At 43.6% G+C, this 25,753-nt stretch overlaps 2 protein-coding genes across 5 annotated transcripts; both read right to left on the reverse strand.

Annotated features, from left to right (window-relative positions):
* Positions 1–1,250: 1,250 nt before the first annotated feature.
* On the reverse strand, positions 1,251–17,509 carry kdm4aa (lysine (K)-specific demethylase 4A, genome duplicate a). Of its 4 annotated transcripts, none has more exons than XM_042057433.1 (22): positions 17,370–17,509; positions 16,005–16,157; positions 15,742–15,917; positions 15,434–15,548; positions 14,848–15,041; positions 14,685–14,734; positions 14,487–14,590; positions 14,196–14,333; positions 13,107–13,366; positions 12,623–12,807; positions 10,937–12,108; positions 10,614–10,710; positions 9,638–9,819; positions 9,020–9,221; positions 8,130–8,206; positions 7,692–7,747; positions 7,140–7,248; positions 5,315–5,503; positions 4,521–4,691; positions 4,133–4,252; positions 3,852–3,944; positions 1,251–3,210 (listed from the first exon to the last, which is right to left on the reverse strand). In XM_042057433.1, exons 2-22 carry the CDS (start codon positions 16,140–16,142, stop codon positions 3,073–3,075), a joined length of 3,966 nt encoding a protein of 1,321 aa, XP_041913367.1. In that variant the 5' UTR covers positions 16,143–16,157; positions 17,370–17,509; the 3' UTR covers positions 1,251–3,072. The 4 variants fall into 4 exon arrangements, 3 of the variants coding, with proteins under 3 accessions (XP_041913367.1, XP_041913366.1, XP_041913368.1); XM_042057432.1 differs by having other exon boundaries at positions 4,521–4,700; XM_042057434.1 differs by lacking the exons at positions 15,434–15,548; positions 15,742–15,917; positions 16,005–16,157; positions 17,370–17,509 and having other exon boundaries at positions 4,521–4,700; positions 14,487–14,589; positions 14,683–14,734; positions 14,848–14,916.
* Positions 17,510–18,004: 495 nt separating this feature from the next.
* LOC121678550 lies at positions 18,005–19,189 on the reverse strand. The gene is made up of 2 exons (XM_042058170.1): positions 18,611–19,189; positions 18,005–18,457 (listed from the first exon to the last, which is right to left on the reverse strand). The coding sequence occupies exons 1-2, from the start codon at positions 19,166–19,168 to the stop codon at positions 18,005–18,007; spliced, it is 1,011 nt and encodes a 336-aa protein (XP_041914104.1). The 5' UTR covers positions 19,169–19,189.
* Between the last annotated feature and the right edge of the window lie 6,564 nt (positions 19,190–25,753).

A 25,753-nucleotide genomic window follows, 5' to 3' on the forward strand; every position in this document is an offset into this window, starting at 1 on the left:
ATGTCATGCACAACTGTAAAGACATTTTTTCAAGGCTGAGATCGAGAAAGTACTGGATGCGGCGAGTTTGTCTGCTTGCGCTTCTCAAATACCACTGTGACAAGGGCGTCTTGGTTTAGTCATCTGTGTTGGCGCACGTACTGCCTCGACGTTTGGCTTCTTTGCACAATGCTAAATCACAGAGCTCAGTTATGAAGCTCACTTGACTTTCACATGACAACCAAAAACCATTAGGGTGAAACAAAGAGATTATTATTAAAGGTTGTTCTAAAAAAAATAAAATGTTTTGCATTAAAGCCTTTGATATTATAATTTTACTATAACAGTTCGCATTTGCTTAGAAGCTATGGTGACACATTGCATTTTGCTCCATAAAGTTATATTGATGCATCTCCTGTTAACATCTACAGTACATCATATTTTTATAGCTTGACAGTTAAGCGCCAGCAGGGCAGAATTTAACGATTGAGAAGTTATAGTCCTGTGAAATCTCAGAACATTTGGTAAAACCCAGGCAGTGCAACAGAGCAAGGGTTTGTCAGGTGCCCATACTTGCCATACGTGCCTTTTTAAAAATCTCAACATGTAGTTTTAGATGTGAAAAATAGCTTAGGCTTTACATCCATCATGTCATCCATAAAATATAGTTTCCAACAAGCCCTGTTTTTTCTAACTATACTGTGTGTGGCAGTCGAAGAGACGACAACTGCATTTGTTTACAATCTTGCCCTGAAAGTGTAAACAAATGCCTATAAACACCGGAAAGAAATAATCTAGATAAACGGAATGTACATGAGCTGTATAGTATAGTATAGTATAAGTATATATACTTTTTTGATCCCGTGAGGGAAATTTGGTCTCTGCATTTAACCCAATCGGTGAATTAGTGAAACACAAACAGCACACAGTGAACACACAGTGAGGTGAAGCACACACTAATCCCGGCGCAGTGAGCTGCCTGCTACAGGGAGAGCAGTGAGGGGTTAGGTGCCTTGCTCAAGGGCACTTCAGCCGCGGCCCACTGGTCGGGGCTCGAACCGGCAACCCTCCGGTTACAAGTCCAGAGTGCTAACCAGTGGGCCACGGCTGCCCATCAACTGCCGACTTCAATACTGCTTCCGGGCTGTGCAACTGTGTAACTGAATATTGCAGTTTTGTATGTAATGTAACTTCTATATAATATAAGGCTGGGATTATGAAAAAAGGTTAAAACAGAAAACAATGAAGAAAGCACTCCTTGGCCCAAAGTGGAACGTGTATGCCCATATCTTTTTACTGACACAAACTGATGGTCTTTACAAAAATTCATGAATGATGCTCTGAGTGAGAGAGACTGGCATCCATGCCCAACAGGCCAGGGATGGGGGACCACGTCTGAGCAAAGCTAAAAACAGGAAGCAGCCGACAAACATCCACTTCCAGCTGAAACAAGTTGACAGCTCAACATATTTAAATAAACTACATACAGGTCTTATCACACAGTATACTGTATAAGGACACAGAACATGAAAAATATAAACAAAGCAATAAAATAGCTATTTTAAAATAGAAAACTTCTTTCCATTTAGAACGGCTCTCTGTGGTGATATTAGATAGCGATCGGCCTACAATTCTCGCATTTAAAAGTGGGCCTTGATAAATCGATTGTTATCTCCTATGGCCATCAGCACTACGGACTCTGACAAAACACACACTAGACGTCAATATACAGGCAAACGATGGGACAGCTGAAGGCCTCTCGATGTCCTCACGTTAAGTGCATCTTCCAAACTTTGAACTTGGCTATGCCGGGAAGCAACAAATATAGATTATTATTATTATTAATAATAATAATATTATTATTAATATGAGTGCAAAAATAATGCATTGAAAATAAATTTCATCATCTCAAGGAAAGCGAACTGCAATGGCTGCATGTTGCTATTAAAACGGTCCAGTCAAAGTCGGACTTAGATCAGGAGAGCGAAGCACAGCTTTCATTTAAAAGAGGAAGGATCTTGGCGGAGTGTAAAAGAAATCCGTGGCATTTCACTGGAAGGGGGTTCTCTCCAGAAGATCTTCATAGCAAAAATAGGACGTACAACAATCGGTCCAGAACCTCAAACTTACAGCATAGTAACTGACACAATTGTATTGCCAAGGTTAATTTCATAAAGCACCATATAATAAATATGTTGGTAAAAAAAACGAGCAAAAACAACCTCTAAAAATGGAAACGCTATATTCATTATGTTCCTAATATAATAATGTACATTGTTCGGGAATGCGGTCATCTGTTGACATTGGACTCCTGCCAAGAGGTGGTGTGTATAGTTAAATGGCAACGCCTACACCTCCTATACTCACAGGCAGAAAACACTCCCTGACAAGGAGCTTTTAAAAAAAATAAATACGTAAAACTGATTGACGATAGGCAACATTCTTTGAAATGCAGAGAACATCTCCGTTTCGAACATTTGTTAAGGGAACTAGAACCTGGTAAGCCTTTCCACACAAACACGATCTTCACCATCACTTTTAAAACGTAATGCCTTTTCTTTTCTCCTGCTTGAATGAGCAGAGCCATTGCTTTAAAGAACCAGAGGCAGAACCAGACCTGAACAGAACTCATGCCTACTAGAGGTGGACTCCCGCTCAGAACTCAAGGTCCAGTCCAGAAGGCACTGGGTCTTGAGAGGGACGAGCCTTAAGAGAGCTACCTGACTTAAGAGTCTCGAGTTACTTAAGCAAGTTACAACTCCACCTCTCTACTCCGGGTCAACAGATGCACTTATGGCTCACTACCAACAGAACACAAGATTAAAATAATGCTGCAAATCGATTGGGTTGTTGTGTGTAAAGTGTGTGTGTGTGTGTGTGCGTGTGTATATGTCTGAATATGTTCACAGTTCTCCTCGGAAGAATCAGGAAGAAGCAAAGAGAAAGTCGAGAGAGACACGAGTCATCGTCATGACGCCCACTCGTTCGGCGGAGCTCCAGTGGAGAGTCCTGGTTCATCAGTGCTGGTGATCAGTCAGGCAGGTGGTGGCGGAGCGGAACCTTCCAGACAGCGGGTGTGTGCTCCCGCCCCGGCTACTCCATGATGGCTCGGTAGATGACCGGCTCGATGTAGTCCCCCCGGTACCTGGAGTTGATCACCCGCTGCCTTTTGGTCTCCTGGACCTTCTTCTCGCCAAACATCTCGTCAAACCTCATGTCCGATGCCTTGGACTGTGGGGAGGAGGTGGACAGTTAACACAACAGGTAGGAGTCTGGGAGCACAGTAACGCCAACAAAGTTTGCAAGCTCACCACTGATACAATTGGCAAATTGCTAAGAGTGATTGATGCGGGGGGGAAAAAACTGTGACACTTCCCAGACCACAGAAGTACATAGCCTGGGAGGCAAGTGCCAACAGTGAAACCAAAACTAGTGGTTAACAAAAACACTGGAAATGGACAAACAAAAACACTGGAAACTCCAAAAATGGATTAGTGTTGCTTATCTTATCTACTTATCCACCATTCCAGAATAGTGCTGCTTTCACACTCGAACACGAACCAAAGAGCAGGTGATGGTCGAGAGGTCACTCAGATATGTAGGATACATTATGCATACTAACTGGCTGAGATGTCACAGACACATTGAACCGAATAGATGGCTATTGATTATCGTTTCGAATAACTTACTTTCGCCACTTGTCACAGTGTCAAAAAAAAATTAGAATTAAATAAATAAATAAAAAAGACCTGAAGGCTTATGGCACAAAATTTAAAACAAAAACCAAGCACCCAGATGAACCCCCACGGACAGTACACAGCTGGACACAGCACACAGAGTACACAGATGAACCACAGACAGCTGGAACCCACCAGTCTGGACTTGACTCTCTTTGGCAGGTCCTCATCCAAGGTGTAGACCTCATCCCTCTTGAACGTCAGCTGGGAGCCATCTTCAAACTCCACCTGAACAACAGCGCAGAAAGATAATGTGAGGCGACTATTCAAAACAGTCTGTTTTCACATTTATAGTCACACCTCAATCCAAAACCACTTCCACTGCTGTGGTGTACTGTATTCTCAAGACATAAGGAACACCCGCACAACATCCCCTCTGCTCTCTTTTTCAGGTTTTCTCCACACTTCTGTCTTACCTGGTACATCTGGATGACGTGAAATGCCACAAATTTGGCTCCATAGACGAGGCCGTCTGTCCACCTGACCTGCACCACCTCACCCTGGGCAGGAGGACCCAGCTGAACACAGTCTCGATTCTACACACACACACACACACACACACACACAGACACAGTTTATTATATTATTATATTATAATATAAACACTGTATATGAACCGTATAGATTTATTGGGCTGATGTTTTATCCAAAGGCTTTATATCATTACATTAGAAGAAATGTGCTATGGGTACTTAATGTACTTACAGAAAGCCAAACTCATTTCATGATTAATCACCAGCTCCATTTGTTCTAAGAGCCAGTCTACAGTCAGCAGTGCACAACAGTGGTGAGGAAGTTTCTTACCACAATGTCCTCAGGGAACAGGTTGTCACTGAAGGAGCCATCATCGAAGTTGACCTCATAGAAGGTCTCCTTGTACAGCTGCACAACGTCACACTGGTAGTAGCGTCCATTTTTGTGCTTGCAGATGACTTTCTGCCCCACGGTCAGCTCTCTCAGGGCTGCCTTGTTACGCTGGGGAATCAACAATGCACACAAACACAAGCACTTTATAACCTGCAAAGAATTATACAAGTACACCTTGAGTATACAGACAGCAGCATGCATCGAAACATAACAGTCAACATGGCAGACAGATACTAATACTTACACAATACAATAACTATATTACTTTATTTTATTTTTTTTCAAATTCTCCACACCAATGACATGTGATCAAACCGAAGCTTTTTTTAATTTTATAAACTACAACAATGCCAAACCTAAGAGAATGTCAACTTATGAATATCTACACCTATTAGGTTAGTGATAATGTTATCACTAACCACTAAACTTCCCCTGAGAAAATTATATCAGAACTATTAAAATAGTTCACTTGCGGTCTGTGTCGTCTTCCTCCCAGTCATTTTTACATGCATTGACATTCATATGAACTTCATACGGTGCCATATGCAACCAGTTTGTATCATCGTGTGATTGGCTGTCAGTTGTTCATTTCTCATGTGATTGGCTGTCACGTGTTCCTTTCTCATGGCGTCTCCCCTTCCATTGGCCCTTTCTGTCTCTGCCCCCCCCCCCCCCGCCCGTCTTCCCAACTAATTCCCTTCTTGGCCTCCAGCCCCCGATCTCTCCCTCACCTCGGCCTGGACGGGGCCTTTGTGCCGGCAGCAGGTGACGTAGACGACGAAGGGCCAGTCGTTGGGCTGCATGAGGATGCCCGCAGCCTGGGCACAGGTGGGGTGGTATGAGGTGGGGCAGCGGCCGTGAGAGCACTGCACGCAGCACCCCGAGGGCTTCTTCATCCGCCGTTTACAGTAGTAGCACTTCTGCAGTGGACAAGGGCAGGAGAGATAGAGATAGAGAGAGAGAGATAGAGAGATAGATACTTTATTGATCCCCCAAGGGGAAATTCAAGGTCTCAGTAGCATACAGACATCACACACAACATGCACTTACAGCAGAAGTGGTAAATATAAGTATAAGTATAAACATATAACCAAACTCCACTGTACAATAGAGACAGTAGGAGATAAGAACAGCTAACAAAACTAAATATACTATATAAATTAAATAAAACATTTTTTTTTTAAAAATCCAGTGTGCTTGAGGGTGATCAAGCATGAGACGCTTGCAGTGACAGGGCCCGGGACTGGCCTGTAGTTCTGTGTGCATGGTGAGGTGCTCAAGAGAGTGAGTGAGAGTGGTGAAGGTGCATGGGTTGAGACAAATCACTCATACAGGAGCAATGGCAGTGAAAACAGATGAATGAATACCGTGCTACAGTGAATACCATGCTATTCTTCCAATTCCAGTAAAAACATATGGATTAAGCCTAGTCCAAGACTAAAAGAGTAGTTTGATAAAAAATTAAAAAAAAGAAGCTCTATTGCAAAAAATATTTTAGTCTAAGACTAGGCTTAATCCATGCTATGGTGCTTTTATCTCGCCATCACTATGGTGGAATCTGGTAGTTATGTGGAAATGTTGATGCGTTTTATGTTGTCTTTGGCCATGATGCAACCATATGTGTGACTATAAAACACAACAGTGGCGCTGAGATGGGCGTTTGAAAATGTGTTTGTGGTGGTGGTGAGAATACCCTTTTCCTGCCACAGTCTGCAGCAGCTTTATCAATACACATCACTCTCTCGTGTCCTGAAGCGGAGTGCGCTCACGGCTCCTACACACAGTTTCGTTGCATCAACGCATGCCAGTGGGTGTTCCCTGACGGTAGCTATGCAAATGACCGTTTGATTGGCTGGTGCCTTCTGTTGTTGTCCGTCGGCGCAGCAAAAAGTTGAACTTTTCGACGCGAGTGACGAGAGCAACGCAACAGACCCACAATTCAGTCTAGGTAGCTGTAGTAGGCTAGGTATACCAGAGAGGGTTAAAGCGGAGCGCTAGTAATCAAGGATCTTTGGGTATACTCTGACGTAGCAGTTAACTGTAGTGGGTATACTGTGATCAACCCCAAATGTTAATACGCATCCTTGCCTATTTTAAGTGGGTATATTGAGATGGTGATGCTTTTTCAGTGGGCATATGGAGATGGTAATGCTTTTTAAGTGGGCATATGGAGATGGTGATGCTTTTTAAGTGGGTATACTGAGATGGTGATGCTTTTTAAGTGGGCATACTGAGATGGTGATGTTTTTTAAATGGGTATACGGAGATGGTGATTCTTTTTAAGTGGGCATACTGCGTAGTCCTGCGTATCACGTAGACTACACCACTGGTGTGCAGGAGCCGTGAGAGGAGTCTGCAGAGGAGGTGTGGGACTGTGGGACTCCCCAGTTTAAATCTCTGCAGCAGGATGCCACTGAGGTGAGATGGGCATTTGAAAATGTGTTTGTGGTGGTGTTGAGAATACCCATCTTTATCAATACACAACCCATTCTCGTGTCCTGCAGCTGAGCGCTCTAAGAGGAGTCTGCAGAGGCGGTGTGGGACAGTGGGACTCACCAGTTTAAATCTCTGCAGGGGGATGCCACTGAGGTCCACAGGGGAACGCTCGGTGATGTTCACGAAGCGCGCCTCCAGCACAGCCACTGCACACAAGACATGCACCCACCTATTGCAGACATCATGCGTGCCACACACACACACACACACACACACACACAAATGTAACGACACACTCAAATGTTATATTTCACAGCTTACCCAAACAACAAAACATGAAATAAATATACGTGACAGAGAAATATATCTGACTACCACAACATTAGCCATACAATACTGAACATCTGACCGTAACACACTCAAAAAAGACACACAAATACTAACGCCAATTATTACAGTACTTTAAATAACTACAGAGGACTGACTCCAGACTTTGAGAACAGTATTTAAGACAAGCCCTCAGACTGCCCCATAGGCAGGGCTGCCATGCTCCTGAGGGCTATTAGCAGCCTTGGGGGCATTAATGAGCGGCTAGTCCAGACAGCGGGCTGGCAGGCGTCGGACAGATAAGGGCCTATCTGCCCTCTCGGCTGGGCCTTCCTGCTCACTCACTTGTCATTGTTGGCTCTGTGCATGGCACCTCCCCTCAGCGCACACAGGCAGCAGCTCTGTGGAGTGACAGAGGAGATTGTCACCACACACACACGCACGCACGAGACTATTGACTACAGCAAAGCGCTACAAGAAGCCACAAACATCAGGGCTTTCACACAAACTGCAACACAGATAATTACAAGCCTTCAGAGTCTACTGAGAAACAAGGTCATTAAAACGTTGAAATATAGTGAAAAATGGTCATGGAATTGTAGTAAAGTCTACGAAATATAGTAAACAGTCTTTAAGATCACAAAGATTTCCCAATATCAAACAGCAATTTACTTCTCCTGGAAACTATACTGAGTATTACAACCATGCTAGAGGAAGAACAGACTATTGAGTGTTTTGGGTGCATTCTGGGAGTAACAGAAAAAGGCGTGTTGGCATTGGCACCTCAGTCATGGCGTTGGCCTTGCAGCGGGCACACTTCCAACCTTTGGTCACACTGTGTGGGTTCACGCCATAGCAACCTGGCAAGGGCACAAACAGCATGTGATGAGCGCCAATGCCATGCTCCCCCCCCCAACATACAGAGCATAACAACCGCACTCCACCCAATAAACATAGCTACAGGCTCAGCTGAGCGGTTACATATTAGGCAAACATGAATGAAGTTAATTAATTTTAGTTTAGTTAATATACTAATTATATACAAGCTGGGGGGGGGGGTAGGTTGGCACTGCTGCTACCAGCCGTTTACCATCTAACATAAGCAAGTTGCTTAATTCTATTGCAGCAATACAGATGTTGGTGAAACAATCACTGGTTGCCAAAATAAGCAATGCTCTGTGGCACTTTGACCGATCAGTAGGTCCTGGGAATTAAACATGCCATTTTAGTCTAGACTACGATTTGGTCAGTCAATTTAAACACCCTTCTTAAATATCCTGTCATTTTGCAAAACTGGCTGCTGGGTCAATAGCTAAAAGTTGAAACCACTGAAAGTTCCCATTAGCTTCTTGGCCATGTTCAATGTGCATTTACGTAACTGCAAACTATGAAAATACTGATCTAAAGGAGCCCCCTACTGCATCCCATTGTGTGCACTGAGCATTGATGAACATTGTGGGGATGAGGGATAATAAAACACTTTAAAAAATTAAAGAATAACAAAACACTTAAAAAAAATTGTGTTAGGATGTTTAAAGAACAGGAAATGCATCAATGAAAGTGATAAATAAATAAATAAATAAATAAATAAATAAATAAATAAAATAAAATAAATAAATAAATAAATAAATAAAAACGTCAGCATGAGTAGTGCTGGTCGTCTGGTCACTCACTGGCGTGGACGCGTACGCTGCACATGGCACAGGTGACGAGCAGGCTGGTGCCATCGGGTTCCAGGTACGGTGCCGTCAGCTCGGCCTCGGCCGACTCCTCTGTGGTGGTGGTGAAGCAGGCCTCAGGGATCAGGGGCTTGGTCCGCTGACGACTGGCTGGGCCCACCAGAGGACCTGAGGGGTCGGTGTCCAAACATTCAGTCTGGGGGAGGGACAGAGGAGGTGGGGAGGGGAGGGTGTGAGAAAAGGAGGGAGAACAGACATAAGGCGATAAAAGATAAAAAAAAAACAGAGTCACAGAGTGTTGTAAGTGTGGCATGAAAAAGATGATATTACTAGCACAGGGGTGAGGTAAACAGGTTGCGTTAAAAGTCATGTTTACATGCAATGACATTCAAATTTCTCAATGTTGTGCTATTTTGCATCCAGCTTCATCTTGATTGTGATGCAAGTCTGTCCTATTTCCAACACTTTTTTCAAAACGCTACGTAACCTACTGGTCTGTACACAACACAACACAACAACACAACACAACCGCAGGCAGCCATCCTAGCGGTGCATCACTGCCCTTTTAGCACCTCCTGATGGGTAGCCTGGCCCTCCCGACTGCCCCCTTACCCGCTGGTAGGTCTGGAAGAGCATGCAGATGGCGCAGTAGGGACGCTGCTGGGCCATGCTGCGGTTGAACTCCTTCTCCTTCTCCAGGCTGTAGGGCCGGTTCTGCCAGAGGTGGGCAAGCGGCCGTGCCCAGGCCTCCCCCTCCACCACCTCCTCCTCCGCCACCCCCGGCTCCGTCAGCTCTGGGGCACAAAGGGGGACACGGGAGGTTATAGGGACCGCGCAGCATCCCCAGTGTTTCCTATACATTGACTTATTTGTGGCGGCCCACCACAATATCAACATTGACCACCACACAATGATTTTCCAGGTTGTACTAAATTGTGCTTACATCTGGTTCATCATAACCACACTACGCTAATTTGTTAAAAACTGTTGAATTCAAGTTAATTCTGCAAACTTACCCCCACAAATAGAATTCAGTTCTATGAGAAACACTGCTCCCGCTCAACTACTACCCAAATAACACCACGATAAGGCGGGGATCACACTGGCCAGGGGCAAGCGGCAGCGGCAAGCGTAACGCCAACACTCAGACCATAATAAGTTCTCTCTCGTTCCTTTGGTAACACAAACGGTTTGCCCTACCTGACAATTGAATGTGCTCGCGTTGCGCTATGAAAAGTTGAACCAAGTTCAACGCTCAGCTTGTTCAACGCTAGAGGTACGCCAGCGTTGCCACCGTTCCACTGCTGAACCATAGAGAGCAATAGGAAACCTGCCGCTTGCCGCTGGCTAATGTGATCCCCGCCTAAGGCAAGGATTTCTAGCTGTAACTACACAATTCATACAACTACTTAGTTGTTACAAGAGGAAAATGATGATCTAATTATGTTGCATGTTATGCGTTATGTTGTAACTTCAGGTAATCCATTTCTTATGATGCACAGAAAACTGCTCCAACTCAGTTATCCTAATAATAGAATTGTGCGAGGCGTTTCCAGCACTTTCCCTCGAGTTCCTCCAGGTGTCTTACCTTCGTCACTCATGCTGTCTTTTATGAGTGGATGGTGACGGGGGAGTTTCCACAGTCGCTCTGACGCTCCCTCCGTCTCCGCTTTGTCATCCACTCCCTGCAAAACCAACAACCGGTCTTTACAACAAGCAGCTCAGGGAGGCTTTGAACAACAGATGGCATGCTTGAAATCACACTAAGAGAATGCTCCTCTGAATGCTTTTAAATCACACTGCACTTTTTAAAAATCACTTTCATCCACTACACCCATTCAGCAACTACAAGATTTCTAGAGATAAACTATAGCATGCACACAAACTTCATGTCCACCACAATCCTCTGACCTTCTTTTCGTCATCATCGTCATCCTCGTCATCATCTTCTTCGTCATCATCGTCCTCCTCCTCGTCGTCATCATCCTCGGGGTCGCTGTCGTCCCCGACGCTGTTCCTGTTCTCCCTGCGCGGCGTCTCGCCCTCACTGCAGTAGTCTCCTTTGGCGTAGCTGTGGACGTGCAGAACCTCCGCCGGACTCAGCGTCCTCTGGAAGAGCCTATGGACCGGACTGGTGCTAGGGGGCGCCGGGGCAGGGGCATTCAATGGGGCCGGGCTGACTGAGACGGCAGAGGAGGGGGCCGGTTTGGTGTTGGTGTCGGCCTCGCTGGGGCCTGCTGGCGCCCCCGTGAGCAGATCAGGCTCCTGCTTGGGCACTGGGGTGGGCACTGGTGCTGCGGTCTTGGCTTTGGCTACTTTGGCTGGAGGCTGGCGTGGCTGGGCGGAGGCCTGCTGCTGTGGGGGTGATGACGACGGAGGGGACGCGGTGGTCCTGTTCCTGGCGAGACAGTTGGATGCTTTCGCGTTCTGCACCTTGCCAGGCTTTGCCTCAACTCGTGCCGTCTCCAGAGGCTCAAACTTCACAGGCAGCAGTGTCAGTGGTTCCGCCGCAGAAGGGTTTCCTTTGGTCGGTTCCACCTCAGCGGGTTTCGCTTCTGTTGACCGCTTCGCGGCAGGCTTCTCCTCCTCCTCCTCCTCAGGGTTACCCTCGGAACGTTCCACCTTCTGTGAGGACCCCACCCGTGAAGGTTCCAACTCAGGGGGCTTCTGTTCTGTTGGTTCCACCTCAGCAGTCACCTCATCTGCAACAGCAGCTGCCTGATCTGAACCCTCCATCTGGGAGGCCTCCCCTTGTCTAGACTTCTCCTCCTTCAGCTCCATACAGGCCTGCACCTCCTCATCACGCGGCTCCTCCTTGACCTTACCACCTCCTGCAGACGAGCTCTGCCCTGCTGCGGTAGACTCTTCCTCCAGGGCAGGCCGTGGCTTGGTTGGCTTCGGGGCGGCGCTCTTTTCTGCCTCTTTTGCCCCAGGCTCTGTGGACTGTGGCATCTGCGGGGCGCTCTTCTGCCCTGGCTGGGGCTGTGTGACTGCGTGGGCCACAGACTGCTGGGTCCTCTGAGGCTCCTCACCTGCGCTCTGCTCCACATACTGCTGCTGCTGCTGGGGCTCTGGCACTTCAACTGAAACAGAATGTTTGTTTGTTTAATTTAAGGCCATTTCCACAACTAAGGCTATTTAATGGCCAGAGCACTGTGTGCTATAGAAACTTAAATATGTTTCTTAAAATCTATGCTAATAAGATATTCTAAAACCTTCAAAAGGTGGGACCTTACTAAAAACATCAGCTATAGAATTTTGATGAAACAGAATGACCAAACAAACATGTATCTAGGTGTTTAGAAGATGCTAATTAAGTCTACGCAAACTGGTCCCACCATCCAAAAATACAGTTGCAGTCAAATCATGCTGTCCAACACCTGTATTTGCATTTGTAGCCATAAAAAAAACCTCAACAGTGACCTATCAAGCTTGTGAGGATCCCTACTGGTCACACAGCAATTTGGCTACTGAGTGAGTGATTCAAAGGGTTTTTGAGAGTGCATGTTTTCTCCAAAAACTGTTACTTTGAGAGTGAAATAAGAAAGAACCCAAAAACAGTCTCGTAATGAAAGTGATCTCTGGTGCATGTGTTACCTGGGGCTGTTGAGCTGGCATCCTGCTTCTGGGTTTCATTCTCGGGTGGAGAGATTCGAGCCTTCTTCTGCTCCACCTCTTCCTGGGTGGACCCAGGTTTCTCCTGCAGCTGCTCAGACTGCTGCTGCTGTTCAGTCTCCACACAGTCATGCTGCCTCTTCACAGCTGCCTTCTCTTTGGAGATGCTGCACAACATCCACACAACAACAAAAACAATCACAGCAGTGAGAGAGATGATGTTCAAAGCTTCTGCTCAGACATATGGATTTACAAGGGTGGCACAGGCCACTTGGGACATCATAGCGCTTACAGTAGCATACATTTAATGTTTCTTACTAGGACACCCTATGGAGTGTGTGTGCGTGAGTGTGGTGTGTGTGTGCACGTGAGTGTGGTGTGTGTGTGTGGTGTGTGTGTGCACGTGCGTGTGGTGTGTGTGTGTGGTGTGTGTGTGTGCACGTGCGTGGTGTGTGTGGTCACTCACCTCTCATCCTCTCCTTCTGTGGTGCTGGACACCTCCGTCTCCATCTGATCGGTCTTCTCCCCGCTGCCCTCCTCCTTCCGCAGTTCCACCAGGAAGCGCTCCCTGCCGCCCTGCAGGAACTCTGCCGCCTCCGGGGTGGGCTTGGAGTGGTCGATGGGCGCGTTGTCCTTGCCGGCCAGCCACAACTTGTAGCGGTCTGGCTGGAACTTTCTCACAAACAGGTCCATTGAGATTTTCACCATGTCCTTCCGGCACGAGCACTGGAAATGCAAAGCACAGTTAGTGCTGGTTCAGCAATCACCTCAGTGACTTTGCAGAGATTTTACTGTGCTTTTTCAGTAGCTGGGCCCAAGTTGTGGAACAACCTCCCTTTTCACATTAGATCTACACCAACTATTGGTGCTTTTAAAGCCAAGTTAAAAGAACATATGCTATTAATGGCTTTTAAATGAATTGTGGAATGTAATTATAGGCTATATATATGAACATATTTTAGTTTTATTTTCCTGTCCTGCTTTTTTTTGTGTCTTGATTTATTTTGTCTTCTATTATCTATTTATTTATCTGTTTTTATTTTTGAGCACTTTGGTCAACCACAGGTAAAATGCTTAAAGCAACACCAAATAACTTTTCCTCTGCACGCACGTTTATCCAGCACCGGCTTTGCAAATAACGTTGTCCACAGACAAGGTAGGCTATATGTTGCATGATTTCATTAAAAAGTACGATGTATTGAGACATCGTGCAAGTCAAATTTGTAGTTTCTTATGTCTCATTCCATTGAACTACAGATCCGCTACCCGATCTGGCAAACTTACATAGTGCGGTTATAGCCGATAGAGGGCCGCGAAGCAAATGCAGAAGTGCTGTTCACCCGATAACGAGTTGATGAACCACTGAAACAATTTTTGAAACATTATTTTAAGGTACAAAAAACTCTTTGGTGTTGCTTTAATATAAGACCCTCCACGGTACTGAATATGATTCGACTTTCAACAACACCACAAGAATGTAAAAAACTAATGAGAAACTAATAGCAACCAAAAAAAATCAAATAAAAAGACAAATTGCATTGGCAATTGTCCTTACCAGTGTGGCCTGCTTCCCATACTCAATCCACCGCTGGGTGGCAAAGTTGGTGGACTCTGCGCAGTTGAAGCCATGGTTGAACCCAGCATGATAACCATACGGGAAGGTCACTATGAACTGACCAGCCTCTTGGGTAACCTAGGGAGTTGCACATCACATCACATCACATCATTGCACATGAGATCATTACAACTTATAGTGGGTTTAATTGTGGACATACTGTATCAGAATAAGAAATCAAAGTATTTTCTTAGAGACTTTGTTAGACTCCAAGTAATACAGCGATCTCACCTTCTCAAATGGTATTCCATATTTTTTAAGGATTGATGGTGAAATTAATGTCATCTTGTGTCGTAAGAAGGCATCACAACTTTGGGCACTTCCAGGGAAAAAACCTGGAAAAAAAGATGCAAAGAGCACATCATTCAAAACATTTTCAAAACTTAAAAGGAAGTTTTAAAATATTCTTTTGTATCCATTTACACTTACCCTTAGCTAGACGCTCAAGTCTTTTTCCATGTTCAGGGGGAACACAATACCTATAGAAAGGATCAAGCATTAGACCACGGATAAAAGCAGCTGTACACTTGTTAAATCCAAAACAACCCTAGCAAGCCACAAAATATTTTTCTCAATGCAAGCTCTGTTTTACCAAGACTTGGGCTCTCCAAAGTGCAGATAGTTGATGCTGTAGAGATCCATGTCTTCAGTGTGCCAGGCAAATGTGCTCTTCCACATCCCAAAGTACAGGTAAGGGGTGTTCACGCCCTTGATTTTGATGCCACTCTCCCTCTCCACCGTGTCAAGGATAGTGTTCAAGTGCCCGATATTCCACTCGGCCACATCCTATAGGTGGAACAGCATGGGGGAGGAACAGAGGGGTTTGAGGAATCCTCAGAAAGTGCTCTAAAATAGCTTGGCCATTTACATGACTCCTTGAAAGCAATATTTCTTAAGAAATTCTAAAGCTCACTTCAGTTTTTTTAGCTTATTACAGCGTTAATGAAAAAACATGCACTAGAACGATATATAATCAGTAACTAAAAATCTCACATGGCCTTACTGCACTGACGGATCAAAAAAATGCCAAAAAGGTGGGCATTCCAGTCTGCCAATCATATCCCATGTAAAGCGTAATAAAGGCATCCAAAACCACCAAAGCTTCACAACATCAAGTACCGGTATTTGTAGTTTGCCAGCAATGATTTTACAGATGCATGTGAGAAGAACAAACTCACTGTGTCATAGAGGGTGCCATTGACATCAGCACCATAGAGGGGAGGGTTAAACGTCAGGTTCTTCCAGTACTTTCTCTCCAGTTCATCAAAATCCACATATCTGGGGTTGCAAAACCTACAATGATGGAGAAAAAAAAATGAGATGGCTTGAAATTGTCTGTGGAGTGGTGGTAAGATGTACTTTCAGGCAATTTTATAAACTAACTGAATGGATTTCAAAGGCAAGAGGGTTCCAGAGGGTTCATCCAAAGAGACTTGCTTGCCATTTTGAGTCATGTGTATAAGCACAAGATCATATCTCTGCTCACTTGTCTGTATTAGCGGTCTTGCGGAACTCCCGGACAGTCATGGGCTTTTTCTGAATGTTGTACTGGGTGAAGAGACCTGACTGGCCAGTCACCACTTGCTGAATGGGTGCGGGAATCACCAGGTCATCAATGTCATCATACGTTTTCCTGGGTTTCCAGTCTTTAGGTGGTATGACCTAAAACAGAAAAAAAGACATTTAACATTTAGTAAGCCTGCTTCTATATTTGAGCTCAATGGCAGTTTTATCTTCAGACCAGGTTACCTTGGCCATTCCAGCCCTGTGCGCTCCTTGGGACTCCATGTAGGCTATGTAGCGACTGAAATCTTTGAACTCTTCCTTAGTGGGTTGAAAAGTCATGATCCTGCAGCCAGGATTCTGCGATGCAGAATCTGAAGCCATGTTGCCACAATGACACTACAATAACACATAGAGACAATAAAAGACTCGTTATTAGAATATTGTAGAACAAACATGCCCAAGTAGGTTTCCCCGGGATAACAGTTCACAAGTCTACGACCTGTGGATGGAGTTTCGGCTATGGAGGCTGTTTGTCGCCGCCTACAGTTTGGCCAACATCCTAGTAGTGCATTTAACTCATGTAGCTACAAAACAAACAGCTAGCTAACAACTGCTTTATCAACTAGAATGCATTCACCACTAAGCTTTCACAAACCGCGACGTCGGCCTTTCACATTAAACAATAAGTTAAAGTTCCAAAACGCCGGCTGAGTTGCTAGAATTGCAGTAACGTTAGAAAGTTACCAAGCAAAATAGTTAATGTTAGCTACTTAGCCGATAATCGTTAACTGCATGACATTCACAGGCAGAGTTGACAAACTAGCATAACGTTAACTAGCTAGCTAGCAACAAACATTCAACAAGAAATATACAGTTATGAAGTCACTTGCGTTAGTTTGCTTGCAAAGTACAACCGCAATCACTATTTTACATGTTACTGGTTTTTACTGTTTGCATTGTAACTGCTTCGTCAAAATGCAAAATGTTGTTAGTCACGTTTAACACGAGAATATTAGCTAAGCAGCACAGCTAGCTAACGTTTAACGTTAGTCTGTCTGTAATAACATACACTAGCTCATGTTAGCGTGCTAATCTGTCACAACTCCTTCATAAGAACCTCCCAGTTGGACACCAACTATAGGATGAGGACAATGAATAAATTCTGCATTTCATTTTTCATTGGATGATTATCGTGGCCGTCAACTTTAAGGCCCATAGCAGCTTAACTCCCGGAAAATAAATAGCTCACATTGTGTGCCAGGCAAGTTGCTTTCAAACGCAAAACTAGACCTTGATGTAAGGCAAAGAGTTATGTCAATACATATGGACTAAGTTAATTATGCTGTTCAGCAAGTAAACATAAACCTGCAAAGCAGTTCAGAGAAACGTAAGTTCTTGCTGAGAGGGAAACGATATGCAGTTCAACTTGACGTTCGCTAGCTAGTCAGGATAGCACGCTAGCAAGTATTAGCTGGTTAGCTGCAGACAGAGAATCGCTAGCATTTTAGCTAGCTAGCAACAAATACTGACTTGTAGTGAGACAAAAAAATAGATGAAGTGACGAAAAAAGACAATAGAATTATCAACAGACTGTTGAAACCGACTTACAAAATTCGAGCTGTTGAGAACTGGTTGGTGCCTCAGATCTTCAGAGTAAGAAGCGCATTTATTCAGAATTTACCACGGGCAGTAAGGATGGTCCTCCATTATTGTATCGGGCAAAAGCGCATGCTCAGTTTGTGATTGTTTACAACGCTCTGAGGGCGTTCCGAGGTTTTAACTCGGGCTAATCAAAATGCCTTTTTGTTTTAACCACGCCCTGCAGTTCACGGCACGTATCAATTAACTGTCTACATGTCATGCAACTTAAGAAGACTATACTTTTTTTTTGTTTTTTTTTAAATGTATTTATTATTATTATTATTATTATTATTCTCCCACATAGACTACACTGCTGCATTGCATCATGAAACGTAGTAGGCCTAGGCTAAATCTACACATGTCTGATTGATAGGTAATTAACTTTCTTAAATAGACCTACTAAGTTCTCCATATAAACCTTACCCTTGGCTTCCTTTAAAAAAACCGTTCTTCCTTGGCCTGCCTCTCCTTTAAAGCCGTTCTCATAACATATTTTTTCCACACAGCTGCACTAACTTTTCTACCAACTCTTGTGTCTAATGTGTGTGTTTTTTCGTGTGTGTCATTGCGTTTTGTTTGTCATTCATTGTAGGCCTACCACATTATCTCACAATGTAGTGTAATTGAAGCTCAGAATGGTGCAATGAGTCATAAACATAAAGTAACTCTGTTGATTTATTGAAGGAATGGGGGTTATTATTGGCCTCATGTGTTCCACTGATGCTGTTGATGTCACCGGAAGTTGATGGACCTGCTGAGTTGACACTATTCATCCGAAGGAAATCCATCAAGGCCCTTCTCTTGCTCTCCAAAGCGGGTAGCATGAGAGACAGGCCAAGGCTGGGGCCAAGTAGGGTCCTGTCATGGCATTGGATCGCAGGTCTGCGGGAGGTTGGGCTGACCATTTCATCAGTCAGCTTGCAACCATGTCCAGAAGCTTTACAGATTTCCGCGTCAGCCACTGGAGATGTTTCAGTAGCTTTGGTCCTTACGTGCCGCTTCAGCTGGGCCAGGAGGTTCTCACACCCTCTCTGGAAGTAAGGATTGGCAAACACCAGTATGGTGGGAAAAAGGGTGGCAGGTGAAAGACAGTTGGTGAGCACTCAAATTCTTCCAACTTAACTTTTTTTTCATGAATTTGCTTAATGACTAAGCAGAATGTAGTAATTCTGTTTAACTCAACGTTGTGCTAAAGTAGGGATACGTACCTTGACCTTTTTGGCAGTGACGTCCATGCTGAGATTTTCATGGTTTTCTAGGTTAACTCCAGGCCTGGTAAATCCATACAGCTTAAGCTGCCGATAGAAGTTCTTGATGCTCTTTGTGCCAAATTTACAATCAATCACATCCCTTTCAAGTATTTCAGCAATGAACATCATCTCGTGGATAACCACGGCAGTTCCATCAGCACTCCACCAGACGGACTGATAGGTGTCATTTTCAACAACATTCCAAAATATAAATGGGAATGTGTGTGACTGACCAGCTGATCTACACTTCTCAGTGTTCAGTTTTTGTGCTGTTTGAGTTGGTCTCAGTTCGAGACCGATTTTCTTCCTCTTGTCAGAGGGTATCAGTGACAAGAGCACCAGTGCCCTCTCCTTCCTCAAGGTGTTTAGGTCAGCAGATGCTGAAGATGAACCTTTAGTCGACGGGCGACTATACGGCCGAGGTTTGTATTTCTTTTGACTGGTCATCTTCAAATGAATGGGTGACTGGTCATTGTGAAGATCCATCATTTCGTCCATTACAATATCAGAAGACATCTTACTCTTTCGCAGTGCTGGCAGTGAATGAAAAATAGAACCGGACCATGTTGCAAAGTAGAATCCTACTGGTGTTCTAAATTCTAGAGTTGTCATGGTGAAAGACAACATAAAGTTGTCTCTTTTTTTTAGAATTCTTGTTGTGATTTAACATCTGACTAATTATAGGTTAGTAAAGTCAAGTCAAGTCACGTTTATTTATATAGCACACTTAAACGCAATACAATTGACCCAAGGTGCTCACAGAAATAAAATAAATATAGTAATAAAAACGAAAATATAAGTGACAAAAATAAATAAATAAAAATACAAAAAATAATAGTACTGATGATGATAAACTGATTATAATTGTAGCTAAAAGAAGATACAGTTACCAAAACTACTATTACTACTATAGGCCTAGAGCAAAATACTGTGAAGTTAAAGGTGGCAGTTAATATTTCTATTTCTTTTTTGACAACCAGTGGATTTGGGCTAGCACAGGACTGAATATGCATAAGTTCCAGTAGGAAGCCTGCTGCATTTTGGACTAATTGAAGTCTAGCAAGGTTAGATTGGTTCAGACCTAAATACAGAGAGTTACATAGTCCAGCCTAGATGTATAAATGGACAGATTATTTCTAAGTCAGTATGAGAGAGTAAAAAATGCAACTGACCGGTGTTACTGAGGAATTTATTATTTAATGCATTTCACAAATTCAGAATTTTTTAATAAACTCCATAGATTATATCTGTCGGTACACTCCTCACATAACAGTATTTCAGTTTTATGGGTTTGGCATAGGCTATACCAAAGTCCTTTTAGGCAAGTCCCTCCACTCGGCGGCCATATTGCAACGCTTTTTGGGCCCTCATCGGTCTTCCTATTCGGCAGAAATGTGCGTGCGCAAGGCTTCACGACACCAATCTTGCTGCAGCGGCGAGTTCACAACACATGATTGGCACGATGTCTTCACAACACACCATATGATTGGCTCAATGTATTCACATCACACCACATGATTGGCTCAATGTATTCACATGTCGACGTTTTGCCGAGGAATGGGTGGGATATGTGTAGACAACGGCCATATTGGCGTTACAAACTAGCCCCATGCATTTCTATGGAGGATTTTTTGAGTGCTGTGTCTCCTCATTAGAAAGTCTCTGGCTATACCTTTTCTTGCATATACTCTTGTACAGAGCTGTTTTATACTGTGTCTAAATATACACCTCTGCTCTTACATGCATCTTAGTGCCCCCTGCTGGTGTATTTTGGTAATTATGTAAATAAGCCAACAAGGAACACAGATCCCCAAAGTTCTGGTTCTGTGTACTGTATGTTTGAGAAGTAAAATGGGCAAGGCTCTGGTCACAAGACACTAGGGCCCTGATTTAAATAGCTGGCAAAGTGCAAAGATATCAAGCAGCAAAGTTCTGGTTCTGTGTACTGTATGTTTGAGAAGTAAAATTGGCAAGGCTCTGGTCACAAGACACTAGGGCCCTGAATAGCTGGCAAAGTGCAAAGATATCAAGCAGCAAAGTTCTGGTTCTGTGTACTGTATGTTTGAGAAGTAAAATGGGCAAGGCTCTGGTCACAAGACACTAGGGCCCTGATTTAAATAGCTGGCAAAGTGCAAAGATATCAAGCAGCAAAGTTCTGGTTCTGTGTACTGTATGTTTGAATATGTTTGAGGAGTAAAATTGGCAAAGCTCTGGTCACAAGACACTAGGGCCCTGATTTAAATAGCTGGCAAAGTGCAAAGATATCAAGCAGCAAAGTTCTGGTTCTGTGTACTGTATGTTTGAGAAGTAAAATTGGCAAGGCTCTGGTCACAAGACACTAGGGCCCTGAATAGCTGGCAAAGTGCAAAGATATCAAGTAGCAAAGTTCTGTTTCTGTGTATGTTTGAATATGTTTGAGAAGTAAAATTGGCAAGGCTCTGGTCACAAGACACTATGGCCCTGAATAGCTGGCAAAGTGCAAAGATATCAAGTAGCAAAGTTCTGTTTCTGTGTCCTGTATGTTTGAATATGTTTGGGAAGTAGAATTGGCAAGGCTCTGGTTACAAGACACTAGGGCCCTGATTTAAATAGCTGGCAAAGTGCAAAGATATCAAGCAGCAAAGTTCTGTTGCATGAGCTAGCTGGCATGTGGAAGCATCAAGCTGGCAAAGTTAGGATGGGTCAGCACTAACAGGGGGGTGTGATAGAACATAGCAATGGACATTATTATTGGGGGTCTATTAACATATTGTGTGTATTTGAGGTAACAACAAAGAGGGACATGTGTCAGAGAGAGAGTGTGTGTGTGTGTGTGTTTGTGTGTGTGTGTGTGTGTGTGTGTGTGTGTGTGTGTGTGTGTGTGTGTGTGTGTGTGTGTGTGTGTGTGTGAGAGAGAGAGAGAGAGAGAGAGAGAGAGAGAGAGAGAGAGAGAGAGAGAGAGAGAGAGATGGGAGTCAGCTCAGCCAGCTGCATTCTGCCATTAATATGTTTGCTCTGCAGGTTCCCACGTGTGTATTTGAGGTAACAATGTGTCGTGTGTGTGTGTGTGTGTGTGTGGAAATGATGGAACATTCATCAAACCCTATAGGCCAAACATACAGTGATATTGGACTATTAGTGATACTATGACTACAAATCTCCTTATCAATCTACATTATCAGCTAATAATTAATTCCAGACACTGCACATATTCGTATTCATTAATAGCCTACAAGACCATTTTACATCCTTTTCAGAACTCAGATGCACTTATATTGATTTACCCCATCAGTTCTGGGATAATGGACAAAATAGGAATTACCATTCAAGAACACATTTTAGATAATGTTTTAAAACGAATTAAACCCTTTATACAGAAAACCGAGGGGAAAACAAAAATGCCAAAGAAGAGCTGCAACCATTTTGCTCCATCAAGCTACCCTTGTGTACTTAACTTTTCAAATTACACAATGTCAAAGATAGGGCAATCACAGTGGCGTTAACAAGCCATGGGCAACACTGATTATATACTTATCAGCCAAATGCAAACCAGCAGAAGCCAATAACAGAATGTGCAGATTGGTTTGTGAGATGCCCTAGAAAGCTAGAAATAATCAGAAGCACACAAATGCATTTGGCATAATTAAGCCATGCTATACCAGATGGAAGTCAGGGGCATCTAAGTATAACAGTTATTTTAAGGTAGGTTATAGGGTTAGCTCAGGGCTAAACAGAGGCAAGACAGACAATGTTAAATTACATGTATGGAAGAATTAGTGAACTGACATTTATAGGCATATACCCCTCACAAAAGGCATGTGAAAATAAGGAGAAGATGAGTGGACATCAGTTTACACATGAAGGAAATATGTTTAAATGATCTGCTTGTGTTTGCGTTCTGTGAATGCACTGAGGGCATAATGAAACAATACAAATGGACTCTTTTTGGACTTTTTGCAGTCTGCCTTGCAGTAGCACCTGCTACACTCAACCCCTTCCAGTTTAGTTAACTGCTCTTCAAATAGATTAAAGTAAGCTATAGAGAATAGATTTTTGTTTTATTCATCCCTTGATTCGGTGCACATTACAAAGCAAGATATTCACAAAGCACAAATGTGCACATCTAAGTAAAAGAGGAATGACAAGAAAATATCAACCAGGTGCAGACTTCAAGGGTGCTATATTAGTACAGTATTCATTGTTTTATTTACATGTAAAGAGATAGTGGTAGACCTTGCTAGCAAATTGCTGCAATACTGTAACTAGGGGTGCAAAAATATATGGTTTATAATTCCTCTTAAAAGTAAATAAAATATTTGTAGAAAAAAATATATGTATGATAAATTAGGTTTATCTATCATTCAACGTTTCATGTTTTTCCATTTCTCTGCTTCAAAGGAACATATGTTCATGTGAAACAAATAATAATAATGAAAATAGATGCAGGCAAATATACACAAAATATACAAATATAAACAATGTGAATCTAAGACCAAGGGGAGGTAAAGCAAAAGATGAACACATCTTTTCATTGGGTAAGTTTTAGCATCATTATGGTCATCAAGTTTAAGGGAGTGAGTGGATTTCATGCTGGGCTTCTCTTAATGTCCTCAACTCTGTTCAGAATATCCTCACTCTGTTAACCATGTACGCGTCATCCTCAACAATCAGCCTAGTGACTATGCATTGCAGCTTTAAAGCAGCAAACCTCTTTAAAGGCCCCTTTTCACTCAAGAGTCAGAGATGACACTCAATGTCAGCAGATTTGACACATTGGACGGTGATGACTAGTGATCAGTGCCAATGGGAACCGTCAGCTTCGCTGTCTGTGTGCCAGTCTGAGTGAGAAACACTAACAGACTGCCACAGCCAGCACACTCAGCACACTTGATTGGGGCTTGTTGAAGAGAATTCAGGCACCTGTTTCTTTACATTTCCAGAAAAGTATAGGCCTTGCTGTTAAATATGGAGTTACATTTGTGCGTCTTTTTTGAGTGAGCAGTAGAACAATTTGAGCGCAGAAAAATGTTTTGAGCAAGCACACAACTTCTATTTTGAGGAAAAATGAAACTCGAGCACAACGAACTTAGTTGAGCAAACAGGAATTCTGTGCTCCACCAATGTTTTTGCATGTTTGCTAAGATCAATATGTATGTGCAAAAACAGCCCCCTTTCATTCAGCTTCACAGAAACTGTTCCTCCGTTCGCTCTCAACTTGACACAATTGTCAACCAATCAGGGGAGATCTCATTGGCTAAGTCCAATTCTCATTGTCCTTCTTTCCCACTGACTGTAAATGATGCTAGGCCAGAGACTTTCTAATGAGGAGACCCAGCACTCAAAGAATCTCCCATATAAATGTATGGGGTTAGTTAGTAACGCAAACATGGCAGTCGTCTATACATATTCCCCCCCTTCCGCATGTGAATAAATCTTGCCAATCATGTGGTATGTTGTGAATACATGTGCCAATCATGTGTTGTTATCTCGCAGCTTGGACCGAGGTTGGTGTGTCATTATTCATGAAGGATTGCACACACGCAATTCTATCCGAAATAGATGCCCGATAAGTGCCCAAAAAGCGTTGCAATATGGCCGCTGAGTGGAGGGACTTGCCTAAAAGGACTTTGGCTAGGCTTTCCGACTGAGCTAACTCATTGTCACCGTCCTGGACTTTAGCAGCCAATTGCAATGTGTTTTTTCGGGCCCCTGGGCCCAGATATATTAAGGGCCCCCCACTAACTGTCGTATATGTGGGAGGGGGGGTTTAGGGGTCCTCCCCCAGAAATTTTTTAATTTGTTTGATGTAATTTCCTGTATTCTGGTGCATTTTGGGGATGGCCAATACTAAATTCAATCAGATTCATAGCCTACATCCTGATTTGTTGATATTGAGGCAATGATTCCATGCAAAGGCTTGGGCTTCAGGGCCCCCTGACCCCTTGGGCCCCTGGGCCTGGTAGGCCCGTGCAGTAATCCATCCCTGACTAGGGTGTAAACCTTGAAGCATAACCTTAATTTGATTGGCTGGTCACTTGCATAGCTGTCCGTCGGTGCAGCAAAGTTGAACATTTCTCAACTTCTCATCTCCTTCACTTTACATGGGCTTACATCATCCGTTTCCGAAGTGAATTGTGGTTCCATTGCGTTGCTTTGCTCCCATCACCTCCGTCAAAAAGTTAAGAAATAACTTTTGCTTCAACAGTAGTTTTGAAGATATAAATATTGTAATGACTCAGTTAAGTTTTGTTTATTTGTGGTTTCCCACGGCCGGGGCTTGGCTCTTGGATGCTCCTACACACAGTTGACTCAATGTTGGGCTCCTGCACAGGTGGGACTCAATGTTATACTATGTAATACTATGCTCTGTCTGGCCAGCGAACCCTTCTTCTTCTGTTTTTTTTTGCAAATGGAGTGCATTAGGCTACTGCAGAGAGTTGATGCACCATCAAAATTACATCAAACATTACTTTTAAGGTAAAAAGCTGCTTTAATACTGAACAGACTTTTGTCATTTTGTCCCTAAATGTAATTAGCCTACTTGGGCATCTACTAATAGGTGTCCAGGCTGAATGGAAGGGAAGGGTGTTTAGAACTTTGACGGGTTTGCTTTTGCGACCCTGTAGTAATATTTTGAAATCCTTCTGAGTGTCTCCTGTCCCAATCGCTTGATGATCAAGGGAGGGAATCAGGTTAATAGATCTTGCAACCTCTAAGCCTGGCACTCAGCAGCACTTATTCTAAACAGAATCTTTACAGTCATGACTTATGTATTATATAACAATGCACTTTCTGCCATCAACATTATGGTTACCCTAACGTGTCAAGTTCACACTGAATAAAATCATCATTCATGTATTTCATAACCTGCACACAAACACACACATGAACAAGCGCACACACAAACACATTCATTAACTGCACAAACACATGCATGAACACATGCACACACTCATAAGCGAACACATGCACACTCACACTGTAGCACACGCACACACAACCCCCCCCCCCCCACAAACACACTTGCAAGCACGCACACACTCACTTACATGAGTTGCAAGAGTAGGGGATGGAGACAAAGCGTGATTTATTTCGGTGGAGAGAATGTGCAGGACTGAGTGG

Source organism: Alosa sapidissima, chromosome 12 (assembly GCF_018492685.1).
Source record: "Alosa sapidissima isolate fAloSap1 chromosome 12, fAloSap1.pri, whole genome shotgun sequence".
NCBI classification, from domain to species: domain Eukaryota; kingdom Metazoa; phylum Chordata; class Actinopteri; order Clupeiformes; family Clupeidae; genus Alosa; species Alosa sapidissima.